The 17,970-nt window shown below is 41.6% G+C and overlaps 1 protein-coding gene across 1 annotated transcript in view; it reads left to right on the forward strand.

Annotated features, from left to right (window-relative positions):
* insrb (insulin receptor b) overlaps positions 1-17,970 on the forward strand; it is a gene marked incomplete at its 3' end in the record, with an annotated part of 70,462 nt that overhangs the window by 35,296 nt on the left and 17,196 nt on the right. The window contains exons 3-4 of the mRNA XM_083888436.1: positions 16,843-17,051; positions 17,157-17,290. Coding sequence (XP_083744562.1) covers positions 16,843-17,051; positions 17,157-17,290 — 343 coding nt within the window. The remainder of the gene's footprint in view (positions 1-16,842; positions 17,052-17,156; positions 17,291-17,970) is intronic.

Raw genomic sequence — 17,970 nt, forward strand, 5'->3', positions numbered from 1 at the left:
CAAATCCTCAATGTGTTTTTAAAGTAATTGGACTTCTGCTGATGATTGATCATTGCGAATCAGATCATGCAAGTGCTTTAAAATAACATTCCATTAAATGTGATTAATTAACTATTCCCACTTTTATTCATGTTCAGGTTTATACAGAGTAATAAAACTGATGAGTTGCCTAATTGAAACAAAGTAGTCTGGTTTCCTACTTTGTGAATGATAACATTAACTCTGCACACGTGACCGTCAACAGGTCCCTCTGCTGGTTTCCAGGAGCCGACCTTGGGTACTGATAGCATCAATCACCAATACCAGTTTACTGTCTCCTGTTAACCGCACTTTCCACAATCATCCACTCTCCATTCTGCACTGATTTAATTAAGTCTTCATTCTACTTTTTAAAATCGCATTACAAAGAGACACACACATATGGCTGTTGACCTCCGCCTGTCCAAAGCCTCTGTGGCTGAGAATCACATCTGTTATACAGTGGTTGTGTGATGTGAAAGCAAGCAACATATTTAGAAGCTGACCACTGAAAGTTGGCCTTGCTGCATAGTTTAAAAAAAACCCTACATGTTGAATCATCAAATTTAACAACAGCAATAACAAACCGCTCAAGTGAAAACAGTAAAAGGGTCAACATGTCTCACATACCTGCTCCACCACGTTTTTCTCATTTATCTCACCGTTGAAATCATGTGAGATGCTGTATATAGGAATCCACCTGTTGTGGTGTTTCCATGCATGTGTGTTATTGCTGCTCTCTACTCATCACACATGAATGTTGGCTTTTTGTTTCTTCTCCCACACAGAACAGCAGCAGTTCTTGGAATCACAGTCATACAGTAGCCAATAGAGCTCCTGGCATGTTTTTTTTTTTTTTTTTTTTTTTTAATTCTGACCTGCTTTCATTGTGTATCGTTTGGCAACATCCAGAGATAGAATTATTGCTCTTTCTGTCATTGTTTGCTTGATGTGTGTAAATCAGCCCTGGGTGTTTGTGTATGATGTTACACATGAACGTACCCTTACAGATTAACATGAACTTGTCATGAATGATGTTGGTACATTGTGTACTTTAAAACAGCATTGTGATGGTTCGGGGTAAAATGACCATGGGGCTGGGCTCATACTTTCTATGTTCCATGTCTGCAGAAGGCTATGTTGAAATAGAGTGGTGTAAACAGGCCGAGCAAAGTCGGCTACATTCTTTTCACAGGAGGCAGATTTATTCCTGATAAGATTATTTGCTCTCTCATCGTCCACCTCTTCCTCATATATACTTCAGACACTGGTGTGGTGGAATTAGATTAAGATGGAGCAAGAGATACGGTGACTCTACTTATTATTTAAAATCTGTTTCTTTATTTTTTTAATTTTCTATGCACGCCAGTGAAAATCCCTCAGCTCCACACTGATCACATATTCTGGTGTATACACAGTAGAACAGTATTTCTGATTTTCCTCCAAGTACCACCAGAGGAAACTTGCGTACCACAGGTTGTACACGTACCCCAGTTTGAGAACCATGGGGGGGGTTACACATATTAGGAATTTATTCTGGTCACGAGTAAAGTGCAATTATTTACAAAACAGAATTGTGAATATAAATATATATATATGTATATATATATATATATATATATATATATATATATGTATATAGACATATACTGTTTATATTTTGAATGTGTGCATTATGGGAATTGTGCAATATATATATATATATATATATATATGTATACACATATACTGTTTATATTTTGAATCTGTGCATTGTGTGAATTGTGCAATATATATATATATATATAAACACACATAATGCACAGAGTCAATATATATATATGCACATCTATATAAGAGCAGAAGGTAAGACTGTGCACTTTGTGCAATCTAAAACTGGAAGTGCAAAGCGGCAGTTTATAATGTCAGTGAGGTAACAGTCAGAGGAGGAGCCTGGCCTGATTGAGGAGGCCGGTAGCTGAGGGGAAGGAACTGTTTTTGTGGTGAGAGGTTTTGGTCTTGATGGACCTCAGTCTCCTGCCAGAGGGGACGGTGTCAAACAGTCCGTGTCCAGGGTGGGAGGGGTCGGCCACAGCCTTAACTGCCCTCTTCAGTCCTGGAAGTGTTCAGTTCCTGAAGGGAAGGCAGATTGCTGACGATCACTTTTCTCTGCTGAGCGAAGATCAATTGGTTTTTAGAAAGTTCAGTCTAATACCAAACATAGGTAATTCTGAGCTTCTTTTGTCTTTCATAGTAAACTCGGAATTATTTCTTAGTTAAACAATTTTCTGAATCAAAAAAGACAGTTGTTATTGCCATAATCAGTAATCTGTCCTATCTTTATCAACCCATTCAGACCAACAGTATATAGGTTTCTCTTGGGCTGTATTTGTAGATTTGACGAACTCTCATTCAACAGCATGCCACGTGATGTTTGTGTAAGACAGGAAGTCAAGGCAAGGAATTTAATTTACAGTCTTAAGTCATTTGTCCCTGATTCTGGAGCATCAGCATTGGTAGTGCTTTCCTTGAGGCACATGTAGCATCTGTCATTTTGTCTTGCACCATGTTTACCTCTGTTTGCTGTGTCTGAGTGTGTTTTCTTTGTGTGCCACCCACCCACTCACACACGCCGCTCGCCTACGAGAGACGGGCCTCGGTTAAAAACACCCGCGCCCCCAAGGATAAGCAGGGCCTCTTTAGTCCCTTGACACCCCTTTCTCTCTTCAAAATGCACATGCTGTGTTCTTTTTTTTTTTGTTCTTTACACTGGAGTACATTTATTATGTATGTGCATACGGGCATACACATGCATACTCGCATATGGTCACATGATACATACAGGTTGTCCTTTGTGATAGGACCCTTCTTCTGCAAGAGTCACCCTGCGGTGAAAATCCCTCTGCAGGGGTTTGTTTTTCACTCCACTTTTATTATATTTTCCTCTATCCTCAAAATTTCTATTAAGTCACGTATGATGTGCTGCTTGTTTGGATCCATCACTGACATGCACACAGTATAACTCTGCTTGGGCTTGAGCGTGACGCGAAATCCTCGATTAAATGCAATAAAATGTTTTGCACGTGAAGAGGCTTTCTTCCTTTACTCCCCTGGGGCACACAGTGAACAAAAACAGCTCCTCCTCCTTACTCATAGTCTCACAATTGGCACATTTGCAGACAGCTACATGCGGTGAAATACAGAGAAGTGAGAAACTGAAATTGGCACAAAACCTGCTTGATTGCTGTCGTATTCGTTTTAACATTCTTCTCACTTCATCTAATATTACAAAACCTAAAAGAAAGAATTACAATTTTCATATCACGGTGTTAAATTGTAACTTTAATGACCCTAGTGATGTGTCCACCATAATCTTGTTTTTGAGGAGACTCGCCAAGAATTCATGTACCAGGAGAGAAAAACAAGTCTGGGGGAGGGCATCTGTCAAAGCTAACTGATCTGTGTGTGTGTGTGTGTGTGTGTGAGGACCGAAACGAGAGAGAGAGAGAGAGAGAGAGAGAGAGAGAGAGAGAGAGAGAGAGAGAGAGAGAGAGAGAGAGAGAGAGAGAGAGAGAGAGAGAGAGAGAGAGAGAGAGAGAGAGAGAGAGAGAGAGAGAGAGAGAGAGAGAGAGAGAGAGAGAGAGAGAGAGAGAGAGAGAGGAGAGAGAGAGAGAGAGAGAGAGAGAGAGAGAGAAAGAGAGCGCTCTTCACCCTGGACTATTTGAGACATGCTGTGTGTTATTTTGTTAATTGTTTCCCGGGTCGGGCCATGTGCCTGCTCCCTCTGCTGTTTTTACTGTCCTTTATGTACCGTCCTCAGTATTTTCCCTCACACCAGCTCCTTCAGCCCCCTCCCTCCCTCCCTATGAGCTTCACTCCTCTGTCTGCCTCCGCCTCCCTCCATCTACTGCTCACTTCTCCTGGGCATCTGTATCACTGGATATTGCACTACGTTTTTACATTGCTGCATCAGCGTTAACTGCTCCTCCCTCCCTGTCCTTACTCTCGGCATGTCATGGTACAGTTTGTGAGCAGTGAATGCACGTTCATGCACACACGGCGACACACACATATAATCTCCCTTCATTCACTGCTCAGCAGTTAATAGTGTCTGCTTATGCCAAATCTCTTTTACTCTGGCAGTTATTGGAACTAAGATTTTAATTAGGGGATGGTTTAGAGCAGCCCGCACTGCATTAGCATAACAACAGGGGGACGTTTGATGGGTGGACTGGCAGGCAGTCAGTGAGCTATCATTAGATGTATCAGTCTTGTCAAATAAAGAGCAGAGATGTCAATGTAAACTCTATGGTATGCGTACTATTTTAGACAAGGAAGGGATGTTCCATAGAGGATTTGCAGACTTTGCAAGGATTTGGAAGAGGACATCACATACTCTGTTGCCAATGATTGATTGAATTGTGGGTTTGAATCAGAATTTGAGCTGAGATTTTTGTCAATCTCTCAGTTGGTTTGGTCTGCATCCCCTCAGCTGTCCATAACATAGTTGAAATAAGTTACATAGTCTTGTATATTCTCATTTAGCTTGAGCGAGCCAGGTATATTCAAAGGTCTGGGGTCTAGTGTGTAAACAGGCTGGTATTTCAGACATATTTTTACCTCAGGTCACAGTTTCTGTGACTTAGAAATACAATTAATGGGTTCAGTAAATTAATGTAAACATTTTTCCGGCGAGAAACACTCACACTTCTCTCTGATATCTACAATTGTAGACATGTTCTCCTCTCAACTAGCTGATCCCAGTGTTGGTTCCAGTCCTTGGTTCCCCCACACACATTTCCAGCTCAGGACAAAATTAACCTGTTCTTTGTGTGATCAGATGGCACAAAAAAGTAGAGCAAATAGAAGAAAAAGATCTTCAATTTTCCCCAAAATCCCTTTGATGCATTGGAGGCAGAATCTGAGTTTACACTGTTTTACTTATGACTAACACTTTCCATAATCATTCTTTGTGCATAGGCTCGAGAGACCCCTGGCCGGTCTTCACAGCTGTTTTCCTTGGCCACTCTGAGGGATGATGGTGAATCGAGAGCCACTGTTCTGTTGATCTATGTTAGTGGACAGAGATATTATGATTTTATTGACGAAGCAAGTCTCATGACTTGGGGGCCTTGAAACTCGCGGCAAGGTGAAATTCCTCATTTATGTCAATGCCTGTAAGGGATTTCAGTTTCTGCAAGGCCGTTGTTTACTTGACATTTGTCTTTGTAACATGCAAAGTGTTAGGGGAAACATGCAAAGCAGAATGGTGACGTGTGAGAAACTTTACAGTATCTGATTTAGGGCTTGTGACTGTGATATTGTGGTTGTTGTGCTGTCTTGAGGTCAGAGGTAAAGGGGCAGGAAGGGAGGGATGCTTGTCTAAGAACAAAAGAACGATGATGGAACCTCACGTGTCTGCAACATGTGACCTGTGTACTGTATTTGTGTTGGGTTTTGGACAAAGGGTGAGGGAACGTTTGTATGTGACCCTGTGTGACAAGCTTTTTTCTTGCAGTAATGATGGAGAGTTTCCCTCCTTCCTCTGAGTATAAACGGCCTTCCTGAACATGAATAGTGGGATGGGACAGAGGGAATGCGACTTCTTGTATTTGTCTTAATACACAGCACAATGAACAATGAGGGTACATTCATGACAGATTACATGAACATAACCATGGAATTAGCTGAATTACAAAATGTTTTTGCAGACATTAGGGTATATTATGTTTCCATGACTACTTCAACATTTGGTTCGCTTTATCATCTGTTCTGAAACTTCAAAACGCATCTATTTATAGCCACACTGTACTGTTTGGTCGACTATTGTTTTTTCCTTCTGTCATCAGTTGCGCTGCTCTGTATGCTTGAATGCATGCGCCTCTGTGCATTTGTGTCTGGCTGTCTGTGTACAGTAGCTTCGCTTTGTGCTTTGCTGTGAATATGAAATAGGGCAGCGAGCAGCTGCACTGCAGCCATGTTGCTCTGGCCTCCACACTGTGCCTACTGCTCAGTGCAGCTGGACACACCAGACAGAATCACAGGAGCATGGATCTGAGAGACCGTTCACACCTAGCGTTAGAATACGTTTTCTGTGATCAGATAACGATTAGGGAAGTACCGATGCATTGAGAATTAATTAAAAATCGATGCAAATGTGTGACATTTGCGCCAAATTTACATACAAAATTAACGGAGCCACTAGGCGGAAGGAGTAGGCACGTTATCTCTGTCACAGCAACGAGCACAGGCCAAACCACCCTGACAAGTGGCTTTAAATCTTCTCTCACTCCTGACCAGTGCGATTGGTTGTTTTGCTGCAAAAGATTTGAGGCCTTTTTCAATATCACAATGTATCTCCGACAATCCCTCCTCTATGCATCTTCGGTGTATTTACACCTGTACTTACAGGTGGTCAGACACTATCAGAAAATGCATTTAAATGCCAGGTGTATAGGGGGGTTAGTGTTTATCGGTATGATATTGTTTTCCTCTTCTTCTGTTCATCATTATTGGCTTGTACCTGTTGGCTTGAGATTCCAAAAACTTGGAGCAGTGAGGGGGACGTGAACTGAGCCACAGCTGTTTAAGGAGGTGCTGCTCACTGCATGCTTCATGTGATGGAGAGAGAACGGTGATAGAGCAGCATTTTTTTTTAAAAAGGGACAACAAGCTTCACGCTTATTAGACAAGAGAGTGACAAGATTGAACCAGTGACACAAGCATAGACTAAAATAGCTGATAGCTTGAATGCAGTAGCTGGTGTTTGACAAGAGGAGGACAAGGTGATTATAATTTCAATACAATAAACTGTGAAGATTTGCACCTGGATCAACGAATAACATCACTAGATCCCCACATACACTGGTTTTCACCAGAAAAAAAGTGGTTAAACGTTTATTTTCAGCTAGACAAAGGCATTTTAAGTGGGGCTGCATGCATGGTTATTTAATTAACCCATCTTCTGATGAATCATTTTATGAGTGTTCGATTACACATTTAGCCTACAACCATCATCAAATTGTAAAAAAAAAAGAAAAAAGAAAATATATAACAGCTTACCACACCAGACGTCCTACATGGGTTGTTAAATCTGTGGCATCTTCAGCACAGCTGAACTCAAAGCACCTGAAACACAAGAAAGGCATGAAAGAGAGAGAGAAAGTGGTAGGAGGGGAGGAAAAAAAAGAGAGAGAGATGGAGTGAGGAAAGAGGAGTTGAGAAAGAGATGGAATTTGTGACAATCAGCCCTTTGATAAACATTTTGTCTGTGGTCAACCAAGGACACAGAGCATATGATCGAGAGGGTAATCAGCATTCTCTCATCGCCTTTGCTGTTCTATCCCTCTCTCTTTCTGTGGCTATAATATGAGGAGATAATGGGCCATTGAGGCAGAAAGTGAAGGCTTAAAGACACCTTAGTCATGACTGAGAAGCCACTGAGGTTCTGTTCAGCCCTGGTTTTAACATGCCTCTTGGGTGATCTGATCATGAGTGGACAGCTCTGAGCACAGGTGTGAACACACCTGAGGCGAGCTGAGGACACATTTAAGATCCGCTTACTCGGACATGGCCAAATTAAAGGACCACCTGCTACTGATGTATGGATCCAATTCCAATCTGATATTTTTACTGTTAACTGTCTTCAAATATCTATCCCTGGTCCACTACTTTTATTTGCTGACATTACAGATCTGCCAAGTACATTCATTCATTCATCTTCATCTAATCCCAATCTTTTAAAAAGTTAACTGTCGGCAAAATAAATACATTTTCTAGCTGAAACATGGAGAAAGCTGTATGATGCCATGCATCTCTTTGTCTTGGAAATATTTCACAATAAGAGCCTTGTTGAAAAAACAATTGATTTGGAGAATGAAACACTGGAATGACTTTACTTTGAAATGCTGTTGTGCTACATTTTCACAGTGTATTTTACAACTGTATTTTACAATTTGTGGACAACTGTGTGTATTGTGCACAACATGTAGTTGAACTGTGTCAAAATTACATTTTATATATTCTGTACAAACGCTGTGCAGCAAAGAACGTGGTGAGGTGAGGTCAAAACGGCTTTGGTATGTTTCTGGGTCTTAAAAAATGCCCAGTTAGAGATGTCAAACGACTGTCTCTGCAGTGAGTAGAGAACCCTGGTCCACATTGTTTGATGCATGTGTTTTGGCAAATACATCAATAAATCACTGACCTGATATCCACCCAGGCGTAGTGCTGACTAGTTATGAAGAGACTCCTGCCTTTTATGCTCTGCTGTGGTGGTGTGCGTGAGTGATTCTCAGTGGTTGTGATGTGAAGGAAAATCATGCGGCCAGTGATGCAGGTGTCTCGCTCTTTAGATGGATGTTCTCTCACTGCCTCTCTCCATCACCTTCCCACTGTCACTGAAATGTCGACTCAGCAAAACTGCTTGCCCTCTCCGTGTGTGCGTTTGCTCGCTTGCTGATGAGTTAAGTTTGTTGATTTCACTCCGCTTTTTTTCTCCTCTCTCTTTCTGTCTGCTTCAGTGTCTGTACAAGCATGTGTGGTCGGTCCGAGCATGTCTTTGTTTGTATGCACCAGAATGTTCATGTGTGCATTTAGATTAAGTGCAGCAGCAGCAAAGTGCTGCAGCTGGTGGCACTGTCACCAAATTAAAGATGTAGTATGGAGGAGGGGGAGCGACTACACGGGGAGGATAATGCAGAGTGGGCATGGCTGCATACGAGCATCACTCAAAAATGTTCACTTCTGATTGAAACACATTGAGTAGAATTAGATTTTTCTGCTGTTGCTTATTTTCATACAAAGCAGTTATGTGAGACAGGTAATGATGTCACGGGTCGCCATCATTTCTTTTTTTACTGCGTTCTAAGTTAAAATCTCAGTCACAATGATAGTAATCTCAGATGATGTTGAATCAGACCCCGTAACATTAACATAACTTGAATAAGGAGAGGAAAAATACAGTATTATTAGATTTTGGCATAATCACACTGTAAGCTTATTGGTTAACTGATGGTAATGTGATTTTCGGTATCAATTGACATGTTGACATTTTTGTCTTTTGTATTTTTGTCTTTAAGAGATTTCAGCATGTTCTACATTTGGTTCCCAGCCATTTGGGAGAGTGTGGAGTCTTGTAACTATGCATGTGCTGGAGGGGAGAAGAAGGGAGTGGCAAGGAGGACCATCAGAAAGTCGTATTGATCATAGCCCCATACTGACCATCTGTAATGAGATCTAGTGGCTTTCTGCTGGAACAGATTTGTCACTTGGGGCTCGAGGCAGCGTGAGATGAAGGGGTCAAGAGTAGAGGAGGAGGAGACAACAAAGTGGAATTAGTCAGGTAGAGATAAAAAAGACAAGACACAAATGATGACGAGAGGGGAATCTAAAAAAGCTTACAGCTAATTACTGCAGACGGTCTATGTCTGGACTCATCTCCATGGTAACAAGATGGGCCAGCAAGGATGGCCAGCACACAGGAAGACTCAGACAAGGAAATCAATGAACAGCCAGACAAAGCAGGGAGAAAGACCATGCTCTTTAAGCTAAATTCACCCTTTCATTTTGTTAGTTTGTTATGTCAGTGTGTGTGTTCATGCTACCATAGCATGCTCACGCTAACCATACATTGAGTCTCATTTAGTATTCATTGCTCGAGCAGTTATTGATTAAAACCTAACCTTACATATAAAAGAGGATTTATTGGACAGTGTGATAGCATGCCTGAGATCAGGGAAGGTTTGGCCTCCTATGGTGATTAACAATGGTTTCTGCTCAGCAACTACTGTTGAATTGTCCTTAAATAGAGAGAACTCCAATTGCTGCGATCAATATTTTCACTGACCCAGAGCTGCTGCAGAATAGTATTTACTTTCAAGTTGCTAAATGAAAATATTAGTGTAGCGAGACAATATTGATACAGTGTATGCTTTTTTATCCAGGACACACTAAGACATTTGCATATAACAGCCTGGTGTCATAATTATCGCTGAATGTATGCTCTGTCAGCTTAAAGAACGGAATATGTGTAAGTTGATTGTTGATAGAAAGACGGGGATTAGTGCTCAGCATGCTAATGCAAATGCTGCGGTCCCGCTATATGTCGTTCTTCTTCTCTCCTTCTTCTCATTCTTATTTCCGATGTGAATCATGCAATACAACTGTATTATCCGTTTTCACTGAAATTATTTTTCGCTTCATAGGACACTGTTACAAAATATTACAGCAAACTTCAAAACATTCAGCCCAATGTTGATTGTATATTGCAATTGATAATTATTTCCAAGAAAGTTTTCCTATTAAAATGATTTCATTCTTTCTGAAATATTTAACTTTTTTAAAATACAATTTCTCATTCAAATTAATTGAAACAAACTTGTGTGACTTTTATGTCTCAGTTCAGCTCTTTCATGACCTTCACAGATTTTTCACAGTTACAGCTAAAATATCATCAAAATTTCAGCTTATTCCAGAATTTTACATTTGCGTATACTGCATGTATATTACTCACGCTGAAGACTTGCAGCAATACAAAGCATCTTCTTCACTTTGCCATGAATAGTTCCAAAGATGCATCAGTGATGCTCTCTGTGTATTTTAATGGGCCTGCTCTGTACCTCACAAGGTGCCATCGCTATGGCAACCAATGACTGCAGGTGCCACACTGCTGACATTTTTGCGATTACCGCGACATCCCTAATGGATGTATTCAGATTTTGTATATATTTGCTAGTTTCAGTCCCTCTTTTTGCACTGATTTCCAACTAAACATTCAGTTAAAAACTCATTCTCCTTCTCATTCACACCAATGCAGTGCTGCATGCCAGATTGGGTTCAGCCTGGGAAGAAGGCAGCAGTCCTACTGAAACTTCTTCTGAAAATGTCTTCTTTTATTAATGTTACTTTGCATTATGTTAGACTTGGAAGAGACGACAAGGAGTGAACACATAAAAGAGGGCAAAACATTGACGTCAAGTGTAAATCATTTGGTGAGGATCAAATCTTTCTTTACCATTATAGTTTGACAGTGCACTTAAGGGCAACATTTACTGTTTTATTTAACTAATTTACCAGTGTAGCAAGCATCGATCCACCATGACCTGAGACTGGCCAAAACAAAACATTTATCAGTCTGACATTTATGTTGGTCTGTGTCCGTCGCTTTCCACCTACAATACACAGTGTGGTCGATGGGGCCATTGTGACCCAGTGGCATGAAGCAGAACAGCGAGTGCCTTGTCGCATGTTAAACCTCCCAATCTCATTACTGAGTGATGAGTGTGTGTAGGTGTATATGTGTGTGTGTGTGTGTGTGTGTGCGTTGTTGGTGGATCCTTGCATAGAGCTGGTCTGTATTAGACCTTGTAGACATGCAATAATGCCTTGTCCAAACATTTACCATTAAGGAATGAGGCTACACGGTATGAGTCATGCACACTGGAAAGTGACACTACAGTCATTGCATTTTCATGCACAGTTAAGTCAAGATATGGTTGGAACAAGGGTATTAATGACTTCTAATTTTTTCTGATCGACTTCTGTCAATAAAGTAGAAGTCGAGTCGATGACGTCATCACATTGACACAGCGGAGCATCGCACGTGTATAACAATGAGCTAGAGTCAACATGCCTTCTCAAAGACATTTAAACAAAACAGAAAGTGATTATCCGCTCCCAGGGCTGATGGACTCACCTCCAATTTAGTCCTCTTTCAGTTGGACTAACACGTTAATGCATTTTAAAACTCGGGGTTCAGTTCACAATAATTAGTTTTTTCTAATGTCATGTGCCATGGTCGTCATTGTCTTGGTGATAGCAGGACAAGATTATTTAAGTAGTACTGATAGAAATGGAAGAAATGTTGTGATTCTTCTGTTTTTTTCTTCTTCTCTATTCACACCACCGATTGATAGCGATGGCCTCACACAGCTCTGAAACAGCAGGGAATTGTTGATTTCCAAGCACACGAGTAATCTCAAAGACATCTCTTAGGTTCCTGTCTGTGGGAAGTTGCTTTTCTTTATCTGTGTGTCAATGATCCCGAGAGGGAGTTGCTGTAGAAAAGGAAAGGTATGATTTTCATAACCTGGCTCAGGGGCTGTGGCAAAAACTGGGAAACGGACAATGGAATAGGATTACTCTGTGGTATCAGTGGTGTATGTGTGCATCTGTGGTAATACGGGGTTGTGTAAGTGTAGTGGAGAACAAAAACAAACAATCAAAAAATGAATGGTGCTGGCTCTGGAGAGGGCAATGGCAGGAATGAGAGAGATCGAGGCGTTAGGCTTAAATGGTCAGCAGCAGCACTGGCTCAGGTGCTCCACACCAGGCTGCCTTCACAATCAGCCAATCAACTCAGCATACCCCAGAGACAGATAAAAAAAACAAAGAGGTCATCCCCCACAACAAACATACACACACTGGCAAGAGCAGGGCTTAGACATAAGCATCTATTGGGTCGTCACACTGTCTACTTTACTTTTCATCCTGTATTCAGGTCTAAACCCATGAACTTATTCAGAATTAGACTGTTTTAACCTCACAGGCACGTGTAGTGCATTAAAAGTGCAGCGTGAGTGGTCATACTTTTCAAACTGCTGCAGGCCATATTCTGAATAAAATGCTAAAACACTATTTAAATAAGTATCTGGATCACCACTAAAATGTAATGATGTCTTGTTGGGCCATAACCTACATCTCTAGAAAATTTCATTAAAATATGTTTTTGAGTTTTGCTGCTCCCACAAAAAACATAACCTGCAAATCAGTACATGGGGATACATTGCTGATAATAAAAAAGTGATATTCTTATTTGACTCTTACTGGATTTTAAATAAAAAATGTTGTTTTTTTTCTGATGAATATAAAATTTTATAATGGTCATGTTGGGAAACGATTCATTTAGGCGTCACACATGGTCTGCTGGTCTCATGCTGGCTACTACTTGCTTGGAGTTGTTATGGTGTTAGGACAGGTGTTTTTTTGCAGCCTACAAGTTGTTTGAACTCAAATCAATTACTACCTGTATCACAATATAATCGCTCTCCTGTTGTCCTCCCAGCTTTCTCCCTTACTTTCTCTTTAGCTCACTTTATACGTATCACGTCCGTCTCATCTGTTACTCTCCGTATGGCCATTGAACACAGGTAGACCTTTGCCTTAAGGTGTGTTTCCACAGAGTGGAACAGTTCCGCAAGGTACAGTCCGGTATGTAATTGCGTTCCCATTAGGAATAGTACCAAAATATCCTGCCACAACCATGCCATTCTTTTGTACCCTTCCCTTGGTAGCTCCACCCACGACAGTCAGCTGAAAAATCATTGTGTTGTTGTGTGTTGTGTCGCGTTCCATGTCGTCATTCATTATTGTATCACCGGTATGACATCACGCTACACAGCCATCGGGCAGAGCCCACACCCCGTCTAACAAAGTGAAGGTACAGCCATTCCAAATCATACCGTACTGTACCAAACCCAGACGCAGCTTTAGTGCTTGTCTGTGTTTGTATTTGTTTCCTGTGTTCTCTTGCGTGCATGATGACAGTATCATTCTGTCCCTCCGTGTGATCATTTGTTTACATTTTTCCCTTCCCCCCCATTTCTTCCCTGTACTCTCTCACAGTGAATGTCTTACATCACATTACTAGAAGCATTTATAGCAAAGCTTTTGAAGCTTAGGACTCCCACCATGGCCAAATATAGTAAACGTGAATCCAGCAGTCTGTGTATGTGTGTGTGTGTGTATGTGTGTGTGTGTGTATGTGTGTGTGTGTGTGTGTGTATGGCTAAATGCTTGTGTGCGATGTGTTCTCCTGAGTAAATGCTCCGGGGCAAAAACGTGTTTGTTATTGTTCCGAGCACTTCGACTGCAGACAACACTGCCAATTAAAGGGGAGGCTTTATGTGTTAAGAACAGGAAGTGTTAACATGTGTGGCTGCACGCTATTGGTTGCACGGCTTCTCCCATGTTCCTTCCCTGGGAACTGAGCAGCCAGGGCTCTTTACTACCATGGCCAAATGAAAGGTAAACACAGCACACCTTTGATCAGGCTTTGCATTTAAGACCCTGACTGGAACCACGTGCATGTGTGGGTGACTGTGTGTGTGCGCGTGCATGGCTTAATGAGAGGTAAGCTCTCCAGGATGCTACTGCCTCCTCCTCTTGTTGTTGAAGTATGAGTGAAATCATCCCCTCATCCTCGCCTTCTTCTCTCCATCCCCCCACCCAGCCAGAATGAAAACAAAACAAGGCGTTGTATGAATGAAAGTGGGAGGGGCCTAGCGGCCTAGAAAGGCAGGCAGATAGAGAGATAGATAGTGGTGCAGGGTAGGGTGAGGCTGTGGCAGAGAGGAGGGATAGAGAAGAGGACAGTGGAGTAAGAGGAGGAGGGGATGAATGAATGAGTGAGCTGACAGGAGCATGTTTGCCACAACAGCTAGTTTGAGTAGCCCAGAGCTAGCGTGAGCAGAATGGGGAATATTGCTGCTGCAGTACACTCCCTGCTGTATACTTGCTTAGACTACTGTGCAGGGATCAGATGAAAACAGCAGAGGAAAGGGGTAAACATAGAGTGGAAGAGTGTATCGAACAAAAAATAAATAAAGATAAAATGGCAGAGAGCTATCATTTATTGAATATTTCATTTATTATAAAAATAGGATGCAAACATATTTGTTATGACATATATTGAATGGAGTCAATGTTCGGCTTGTTTACTCGATCCACCTATCTCTGGTTTGGCTGTGGTCCAGCCTTAAGTGCATTGTAATTCACCCAACGGAGCAGCAGCAGTAGATTCATTTTCCCTGGCACACTGGCTCCTTAGCTGCGTCTGCCCTCTGTCTGCCCCAGCAAGGCCAGGGTTAATCCTGGGCGTCTCTCCTCCCATCATGGAAGAGGCCTTTGAATGGCTGCCTCCCCCAGCCAGCAAACACATTGGCTGAAGCTGAGGGTGGATCTGGGGTTGAAGAGGCACTCCGGCATGGATCCTTAGCTGGAACTGGATTGGGCAATTTTCTTAGCTTTCCCTGCTCTGCCCTGTAATGCCGCGGCCACAGCATGTACACACACTGCAGACAGAGGAGAGGGGAAGGGCTAGAAAAGAGCTGTGGGTCAGAGACAACTGAAATGGTGGGTTTACTAGCACATGGTAAAGAAAATGCAATGGTGCGACCCCTGCATGAACCACCCCAGAGGGTCAGAGATTATGTTTTTTCTGCATTAGTCATTCTCCCTCTCTACGGTTTTAAACTCCTGTCCTTTTTGTCATTGTTCTTTCCTTTAACCTCATTATCCCACTCCTCGTCTCCCCCTGCAACCTCATTTGTCCTATCTTCTTTAACTCCAGCAGCACAATGGGCAGCCCTCACATGCAGGGGGGGGGGGGGGCTCCTAGCTGTATATTTGGAAGTGAGAGCTCATGTGTAGTGCGCAGAGTCGAGGCATCCTACTGTGCCCCCATTGCACCTTTCATCTACGTAGGAGTGACGAACACCGCCCAAAATATTGGTTATTTAAATTTTGTACTCTGCAGCAAAGATTACTGTGCATTTTGCTGGATTTGCCTTCGTTTTCTAGTAATGGTAACTCAAATATCATGAAAAGGTATTTAAACAAGTGCTTTTTTTCCTCGCGTAATGCTCTATGATGATCTATAAAGGACCCAGAGCAGGATCGTGAGATTGTAAATTATGCTTTTTGCCAAAGCTGATAGTATAGTGAGTGAACATGGTGAGAGACAGGTATTTAAATTCACGATACTCAGTGGACACATGTAGCTGTGTTCTGTAGTGTAAATAAATGAGAGGATTTGAAGGTTGAGAAACTGATAACTGTGTTATAATGTTTGTGAATCAATACTTATCTCGTGTTGTCATTCAGCAGGGTGAGTCGAGAGTCAGTTGATGAAAAAAGTTTTATTATTGTACATGACAGCATTTCACTTAAAGTGTCTTGTTGATGTTTTATATTACCTAGAGTGGGCACATAGCACTTACAACCCATCTGTTGTGAGTCCATTTTGTGTCTGCAACCAGTCAGTGTGTACAGTTGGTAACATGCTTGGTATGAGGTGAGATCTAATAAGTCTACTGGCTCACAGACAAGGCAGTAACAGCTCATTTCTAAGATCATTGCAGAGCACAGGTCACATCCCAACTAACACTCAAGAAATAATATTTCCTAATAGGTCAATGAAACCTGACATAAATGTTCAGCCCATTAGCAGTTAAAGTTATTTCCACAGAGCTGAAGACTGGCATTATTGCCCAACTGGAGTAAATTGTGGTTTGAACCACTTTGTAATGAATACAGAGTGGTTTCCCAACTAGATTTTTGTATGTAAACTATTGCTGGAGCTTGTTCGATTATGTTTTTGATGGTGAATCGGTGTTGTGTGAAATCCTGAGTTTTTGTGAAAGATTTTGTAGTTCAGAAAACTTCTGGTTATTCTATTAGACACAAGTATGTGACGTAAAGAGTCATCCTTTCATCACCCAACAAAGACATCACAATCTTCTATTTCTCTGTGCTTTGTTATTAATGACAATATTATTTTTGTCAAGGTCAGACATTTTTCTTCTAGATGGCAGTAACACCGTTCCCATTTTCTCTTTGAATAGCTGTAGGCCTTGACACAATATAAAGGCAATACAAAACCTTAGCTGAGAAAACATTTTATTATAGTGTATTGAACCATGTTCATGTGTGTGTACAAGCTTTGGTGTTTTGTGAGATGGAGTGTCATTTGTATCATATATATAAGTATTTGTAGGTGTTTTTGTCATCTTATTTATTCCAAGACCTGATATTAACCACCTCTTTCATTTGTTTTTCCTTCCTCAGTGTGCTTGGACAACTGTAAGCATGGTGCATGTAGCCTCCAAGGCCAGTGCTGCCATGACCAATGCCTGGGCGGCTGTTCCGAGTCGGGTAATGCAAGTAGCTGTGTGGCCTGCAGACACCTCCAGCATGAGAACACCTGTGTGGAGAAATGTCCCCCTGGATACTATGTCTTCAGGGGCTGGCGCTGCGTCAGCTTCTCCTTCTGTCAGGTTGGTCAAAAAATATTTAGCTGAAATCATCAACACTTAAGCACTGATGTCACGTAAAACATGAATGTTTTATGTGTGTTATTTTGTTCTTGTTTTTAAATTTAGGACCTTCACAACCAGTGTAAACAAAGTAAGAAGTTGAACCAAGATCGGGAGTCGGGCTGTGATGAATATGTCATCCATAATGGGGCCTGTATTCCAGATTGTCCTTCTGGATACACCTCTATAAACTCCACTAAGTACGTCTCTCACACACACACACACACACACACGCACACGCACACCTACACACACACACACACACACACACACACACACACACACACACACACACACACACACACACACACACACACACACACACACACACACACTCACATCATGCCACCATCAACACTGCCATGTTAATAATGGTGATCCGTCGCTATAAGGACAGGATATGTAACTCTAACCCACAACAAAACATCCTACTTTGATTTCAGCAGAACAAGTGCAGTGTGGTCATTGAACACACTCCGTAACATTTGCAAACAAATGATGTTGGTGTTTGGAAGGTGATCAGACAGAAAAGCAGGATTAGGAGTTCCCCTATGGAAAGTGTCCCCTCCTTTGTGGAGAAACAGCTGGGTTTGTTTAGAACAGAGAGATGCGTAATAGACGTAGTAATGAGCGAAGAAAAGGGCAAAACATCACCTGCTCTCTGTTTGCCTTCGTCATCCCTAAGCAGTGACATTAAGCAGGTGAAAACATCAACGGTCATGATGAGTTTGTGACCTTGGAGAGGTTTGTTATGCTGATTTCAAGTGTGTTGATGTTTTTGAAGTCCTTCATTTTTTGTCAGTGTGAAAACTTAAGCTCTCTTTTTGTTAGATTTGTAGATTTATACATTTGGCATAAATGAATTCTTAATCTCAATTAA

The sequence above is a fragment of the Microchirus variegatus genome (assembly GCF_963457635.1).
Source record: "Microchirus variegatus genome assembly, chromosome: 4".
NCBI classification, from domain to species: domain Eukaryota; kingdom Metazoa; phylum Chordata; class Actinopteri; order Pleuronectiformes; family Soleidae; genus Microchirus; species Microchirus variegatus.